The sequence below is a fragment of the Monopterus albus genome, unplaced genomic scaffold, assembly GCF_001952655.1.
Source record: "Monopterus albus unplaced genomic scaffold, M_albus_1.0 scaffold21.1, whole genome shotgun sequence".
Classification (NCBI taxonomy): Eukaryota; Metazoa; Chordata; class Actinopteri; order Synbranchiformes; family Synbranchidae; genus Monopterus; species Monopterus albus.
The window spans coordinates 395,609-403,125 of NW_018127901.1; the positions used below are offsets into that span (position 1 = coordinate 395,609).

At 43.8% G+C, this 7,517-nt stretch overlaps 1 protein-coding gene across 4 annotated transcripts in view; it reads right to left on the reverse strand.

Annotated features, from left to right (window-relative positions):
- LOC109956723 (transcription factor COE3) overlaps positions 1-7,517 on the reverse strand; it is a 155,836-nt gene that overhangs the window by 10,883 nt on the left and 137,436 nt on the right. For all 4 annotated transcript variants that reach the window (XM_020594052.1, XM_020594053.1, XM_020594050.1 and 1 more), the window contains 2 exons: positions 1,871-1,936; positions 1,566-1,740 (listed from right to left, as the gene is read on the reverse strand). In XM_020594052.1, coding sequence (XP_020449708.1) covers positions 1,566-1,740; positions 1,871-1,936 — 241 coding nt within the window. The remainder of the gene's footprint in view (positions 1-1,565; positions 1,741-1,870; positions 1,937-7,517) is intronic.

Sequence of the window (7,517 nt, forward strand, 5' to 3'; positions counted from 1 at the left end):
GCCGAGCTGCTCTGTATTAGCGCCGTAAATTACCTGCCTCCTCCTTCTGATAAGGCCTGGGCTCGGGAGCCACTGTTTTTATTAATGTTTTAATCACGGCGGATAATTATGAGAGGCACAAAGAGCCACTTCATACTTCCTGACAGAGGGAGGACGGTGGGTGTGACGTTTCAGATAGGAGAGCCCAGTGCACATAAACTACAGAGTTATGAATTTTCACCACAGCTGCTGCATCAGCCTCGTTTCCCATGACCTCAAAGATTCCTGAAAGGTGTTTGCTGCTGGCCGGATGTCAAAAGCAGACAACGGTTTCAGGTGGAGGGGGCGTCCAGGGAGTAAAAGCAGGGATATCTGCTTCCTGTCGATGCATTCACAGGCTGTTTGCTGCACATTTTTACTGAGTGTCTGTGACAGAAGCAGAAGTGACTGCTGAAGGAAAACCTGATCAACCAATCCCATGTGCAGATCCAGACCGGCACTGAATGTCTCTACTGTGTGTATCACAGCCTGATATACACAGAGTTCATAATAATACTAATACGTCTCCTTCCTCCTCGGTACCCAAAGGAAGAGTCATGTGAGCAGGGTGACAATCCTCAACAAAACAAAAATAAAACAAATAACCCACAACATCTACCGACACGTAAAACCTTAAGAAACATCAGACACGGGGAAGAGTGCTTCTTCTTCTAATTGTTAGAGCTGCACTGAGCGACATGTTCCTCCATCACCATGAACACACACTGGAACTGATTCTGACTCAGTCCATTCACCGTCCTGCTGCCACAGATAGTGACTAGGGGCCAAGTGTGGATTAATCCGCTGCTGAAAATAGTCCCCAGCACATGCACTGTTTGCTCCTGCTTAATAAAAACTACACTGAGCAGCCGTTTGAGTGTTTTTAATTGAAACTATCTGTTCGTGATGTGTATTAAAGATTTACATCTGCAGTAGGAACCAGTAAGTTTGGAGCTGAGAGCCACAACCAGGAAGTGAGACAGTGCTGAGACACGGACTAAACATGGGACTTGAAGACTAAAATAAATAAGGGTTAACACCAGAATTATGTTTTGGAATAAAGTTACTCCACACAAAACAAGAACAAGGCCTGAAAAAGTTCTCAGTTCATAAATACAACAACAACGAGCAGAAATGAAGAGTCAGGAAGATGAAATAACCCTGACGCAGAAAAAACTATAGTGCTGTGGTAAGGAGATGCGTGTTCCTTTCTGTCACTGTGTGTGTGTGTGTGTGTGTGTGTTGTGAACATTATGACAAACACCTTTAATTTCATGATGCTGACACTTATCAAACTGCAGAGACTGTCTGTTGCGTTGCTGCTCCTCAGAAACATCGTTATACAGCAGCGAGGCCAGAACCCGGAGAGACCAGTCCCAGGACTCCCCTGGACTCTGCTGGACTTTACTACACTTGGATGGACTCAATTCTACTGGACTCTGTTGGATTCTATTGTAGGACAGCGAACTTTTGACAGGTCTACTGAGCTCTACTGCACATTAATGAACTCTGCCCCCAGAGGATGCTGGGTAGTGGTGGACTCTCACCCTGGTCGGCCTGCGAGGCCTCGGAGATGTTGACGGCGAGCTGACTGCTGAATGAGTTCACCCCCATCATCCCTGAGTGGGCGGCCGAGCCGGTGAGAGACGGCAACTGGTTGTGGCTGCGAGGGACGCTGTAGAGGGCCTCGGTGAGGTCGGCCGCTCGCTTCAGGATGATCTCCTGCAGGGGAGGGGTGAGGAACAACATGAACCCTGCTCTAGTGCTGAACTTTCCTCCTGTGTGAGTGTGATCTGTGCAGAAACTGTTCCCCCAGTGGAGGTCAAAGGTGAGGCTGCAGCTGCCGACTCACCTGGTTGTTGTGTGGCATCCCGTACAGAGCTTCCACCAGGTCAGCTGCTCGTTTCAGCAGCACCTCCTGAGAGGAGAAGACAGAATTCATGTTGGATTTTAAAAAGCTACAGCAGCCCCACACACACCCTGACATTAAAAATCGTAGGTTAATGAAAAACCACAAAATTCAGGGTCGCTTACAAATAGCATGAGGTGGAACACGTTAGTACTCTAAGTGACTTTGTTAAGTGAATTTTGTGTAATTCTGTACAACCTGCTCCTGATTGGCTACTTTCAACAACGAATGACAGAAATCTGTCCAGTAAGCAACCTCATTTTATTTCTGTCAGCCAATCAGAGTCCAGCGTCGTGGCATCATACTGTAGTCACCACCTTCAGCCAGTTCAACTGAAGTCCATTACATCTACCTGCATGGCTGAATTGACCTCCTAAGAGGCCCCGGGGCAGATACGAGCTGCCAGGCCCCTCAGACCGCAGGTGAACACCACCTCCAGATTTGCTGTGTGATCATTTGACTTAAGTGCAACTTGCGGGTAAACATTCCCACAGAGCGTGTCTGAAAAGTATGTACATGACATTTTATGTTTTATGAGACATAACGGCAGAAATTTTGAGGAGAAGTAGGCGTCATTTTACGGTGTGTCCAGTTACTGTACCAAAGGGAGTCGGGCCCTGTGAGTGGGTTCCATTCACGGCGCCGTCTTCTCAGTAGTTGGTTTTGATTTTTCATCATGTTTTTTTAAACCTTTACTTTCTCAGGGTAGTGCCTCTGAAAGGCCACCTCTCTTTCTCAGAAGAAGAAACAACCTTCAAACCAACAACACAGGTAACCATACAATCTGTTACAGCTGAAGAAGGGGCGGGACTTGTGTTGAGATGCCACCTTAACACCGCTCGACAGAAGAACCGATCTCAAACAACTTATGTCATCAAAATGGCTGCAGCTGACACAGAGAGATGGAGGGATGAATGCTTGTACCAGGAGGGAAGGAAACGAGAAGAAGAATCTGCAGCCATTAACACCAGCAACATCTGTTTATTGGATTAACTCCCCTATCTCTCTCTCGCCCCAGGGCTGTTTTCCCATCAGCCCACAGGAGAGGAAACGTCCAATCTGGGCACTGGCAGCTCAACAGGTTGCTGCAGCAATGGTAAATAAATAAAGAGAGAAATGCACACATATAAACAGAGGAGGGCGGGTGAAGGAATGAGGAGGAGAAGGAAATAAAAGTAAAGGAAGGAAAGGAAGAAAGGAGAGGAAGGAAGGAAAAGAAATGAACAGGAGACAAAGTGGAAGGAAAACCACAAGGAAAGGATATAAGCAGAAGGAAAGGAAGGAAATATGGCAGATAAAAAGGAACAGCAAAAAAGAAAAGGGAATGAAGCAAGGAAAGAAGGAGATAAAGGGACAAAAAATAAGGAAAGATAAAAAAGGAAGTATGCAGACTGAAAGGAAGGAAACGAGGAAATACAGTAAGAAATGAAAATGGTGAAAAGAATGAAAGAAAGAAATGAGGCAAAAAGGAAATGAAAGAAAAATCTGTTAAAGGAAAGCAAGTAAAACAGAGGGAGTCAAGGAAAGGAAAGAGAAAAGTAGGACAGGGAAGGAAGAAAAGAAATAAGGGGAAGGACATAAGTACAAATAGAAAGGAACGGGGGAAGGACTAAGAAATAGGAGGAAAACATGGAGGAATGATGGAAGGAAGGAAGGAAACAAGAAAAGGAAAAGTGATTAGTAAAAAAGTTAAGGAATGAAATTTAATGGAACAAAGGAAGGACAAGAAAAGACTGAAAGGAGAAGGATATGAGAAAAGGATGAATAAAAAGGAGAGTAAACAAAGGAAACAAGACAAAAGGAGGATAAAATAAGAGGAGGGTAAATGGGGGAAACATGAAAGGGAAGACAACAAAAGAAAGAAATGCAAACAGATAAAAAGGAAGAGAAACAAACAAAAGGGGAAAGGAAAAAAGAAAACAAGGAAAAGTGAAGGAAGGAAGGAAAAGGACGGACCAAGTGAAGTAAACAAAGGAGTGTGAATGAAGGTGTGTTTCTTCACACCTCAGGTGAAAAAAGACAGAGCTGGGTCTGATCAGCTGAAAGAGGAGGATGATGATGATGATGAAGAGGTGGTGCTGAGTCCCCGAGGAGCAGCAGTGGGGAGGTGGAGGCCTCTGCTGGAGCTCTCTGGGGTATTACAGCACAGAGGAGGGTGAGAGACACTCGCGAACAGAGAGAGAGAGACCATTCTAATTTAATACAACAGAAGAAAAGGAGTGATTTAGAATGAACAAGGAGCAGACGCCACATACGGAGGAGAATTAAAAGACATACAAGTGAGAGGAGCCTCCTGACTGAGTGGACATCCAACCAGCAGGGTCACTGATCAATCAGCTGATCATCGTCCTGATGATCTGTTTGATCTGTTTATCCCCAGAATGTCAGACACTGGGAAAAAGTCTCACTGTGACTCTCCAGAGCCAAAGGTGGCGTCTCCACATGTCTTGTTGTGTCCAACCAGCAGATCCACAGAGACTCAGCTGATTCTCATGTCTGACAAAGAAAAGCATCAGCTCCTCACATTAAAGAAGGTGGAACCAGAACATGTCGGTGACTGTTGCTTCTAAATAGCTGAGGTTCATTTTCTGCCAACTAATCAATTCGTCAACTGGCCACATAGTTTTAAGTAGTAGGAAATAAATTGTTGCCACTCTGTGTTTAATTGATTGACAAAAAAATGGTAACGACATGAACAAAACAAAAAAAACCAGTTAAACTTTGTTGTGGGTTGAAGCCTGATCAGACCAGTGTGTAGCGCTGATTGTAGAGCTGCACTTAGATTATTTTCATTACTGACCAAATGAATAATTGTTTGTTCTGTAAAATGTCAGAAAAAAGCAGAATAACCCTTTTCCACCCGACCCCAGGCTTTTGTAAATGAGAGATGTCATGTTCTGAGCTTTAATACATTTGCAGACTGTATCAGTATCTGCCCCTGTAAGGCCTGTAGCAAGTCATGTGATGGACACATGCATTTATAACCAACAGCTCATTTATCAATAACCTTAAACAAACGACGGCTTCAAGTAGTAGTGGTGTGGTTCGGCTACAGCACCAGAGAGGGCCATACTGACCAGTTTACTTCTGCTGCTTTGTGTACATTTGACTGGTAATGCCTGGGTGATGTTCTCAAAGTACACAAAGAGTCAAGTACGCATGTCCTTCAAGTACTCAGAAGAAGACCATGTGCTGATGATCTAAAGTACTGCAACAAAGATTTTCTTCTCATATGTTTTGGCAGTTTGAGTAAAATGAATAATGCAGGACGTTTTACAGTGTACTACTGCTACTTTAACATGAAGTAAAATATGTGAATACGTGTTCCATCTCTGATCTTTAATGTGCAGCTGACCCTGAACTATTTTCTCCTAAGTCTTTGAACTGAGCATTAGACATTCAGCTGCTGTGAAACTCTCCGCTGTCAGCCTGAACCTCTCCCCTTCACTCCACGCTGAATGTGAGCTGCTCTGATGGGGAGAGATTACAGGGGATTTCTACTCTGGATTCTACTGCTTTTTTAGTTGAAATTTCTGCTGGAGCTGCAGCGTCCAAACAAACGTCTCCTGTGACTCAGAGGAGAAACAGTCGCCACAGACCACATTGTTTCCTCGCGGCCAATCAGCGCGCTTCCTCAGCGCTGGCAACAAACCGGCCTTCGACACAGAAACACACAGAGCTCTCATTTCCCACGACAGACGATGACCTCGGAGGAGACGATCCAACACGCTCAGATGGAAAGAGAACAACATCCATCCAGAGTTTTCCTCCACACACAGAAAAGGAGGATTAAGCCACAACAGCATTTTAGTGCGTCGTTACATAAATAAAGAGAAATTTAACTCAGAGATCAAAGTCAGAATAATCCAGGGATAAATAAATAAAGTCAAGAAAGAAAAATAAATCCAACTACAGCCAGTAAAGTTAAGTCAACTCCACATGTTCATAAAATCAACATTTAAAGTGATCCTGCCTTTTGGCAGAGCTGCTGATAATTTATTACAATATCATGAGAATACGACTTCATTCTCAGAAAGTTTAATCTGGTAATGTTGCCACCCTTTTACCTTATTCTCCGACTTTAATCTCAGATTGTTTTTTTGTTCGAACCTGGCACTAAACTATAAAGGCTAAACACAAACAGAAGCAGAGAAACCGAGTCCTAATATGAACGTGAGCTTTTCAATAACGTGCAACAAGAATCTGCTGTTGGTGAGAAGAGCTGCTGCCTGTTTGTGCTCAGTGTCTGCTCACACTGAAGCTACACCTCGTTTCAAATACAAAGTGAGGCCGGATTCTGTATGGAAACAACACACAATGACGGGTAAAGCTATTATATTGTACTTGTGAAAAGTCCAATCAAATGTATTTATATAGCATCCAGTTGACCAAAGTACTTTACATAGGTAGAATAAAATCACAATAATTAAAGTTAAATAGTTTCAGTTCAAAAATAAAACAGCACAATAACACACAGATGACATGTAGAGTCAGATGTATGCTCACTTACTGTACCTTTTCTCTACCTTTATTTTGCAAAGCATATTCCCAGGAGATGGTGGTTAGGGTTAGGTGGTGTCAAACATAACACAACAGGAAGTGACGTGCACAACACACGTCTGCACCTCGCTGTGTGTAACAAACACTCCGGTGAGCAGCTGCTGACATTCACATCTTCGGTGTTTGATGTACCTACAGCAGGTCTGGTCTTTAAATGCATCATTTGATTAGCGTGCTGTTGGCAGTGGACTTGAACGTCAGAGAAAGTGACAAAGATGCAGACATTGAACACATCACTGTGCTGCTGCTGACTGGTGTCTCCAATGTCAGAGCTGCTCAGCAGCACCTGAAGGCAGCAGACTATTCAAAGAGCTGCACTTTGATGCTGCATTCACAACCTGTGGGACAGATGGCAGACAGGGAGAGGTCCCCGTGTTTGACCTGCAAACATTCAGGAGGGTTAGAAATGGTTTTGTTGGGCTTCATTTAGCTCCCAGTTTAATCTCGACTGTTCCCACATCAGAAGTGGCTGATTAGTGAAATTTCCATAAGGCCTGAATGCAGCAGGAGTTACACCACAGTGAGAACTGGTTTGATTCCCTGCAGCAGCCGTGACGGTGGTTTACTATTCTCATTCAATGGAACAGTCTTGTTGTTTCAAAGCAGGAAGTGTTAGTGTGACTCCGCCTCCGATTTCTGGATGTTTGCTTCTTTACCACCTTAACATTAAACGTGCAGAAGGTGAGCTGGGTGTTTTCAGTCACAGCCTGTCGGCGTGCTGCTGCCGCCAATGCCAGGTCTGCTGCTTTACTTCCTCTGCTTCCTTTTCTGGTTATTCCTTCTTTGTTTCCTCTTTTCTGTCTCTCCCTTCCTCTTTCCTTGATTTCTCTTTACTCATTGGCCTTCTTTTCCTTTACTTATCTCCTTTGTCCTCTATTTCCTGTCATTTGACTTTTTTACTTCCTTCCTTTTGTTTCTCTTCTTTCTTTTGGCTCTTTTTTTACCTCTTTCATCATTCCTTTCTTTTTGTTTCCTCATTTCATTATTACTTCCCATTTCTTGTTTTATCTTTCCTTTTCCCCCACTCTTT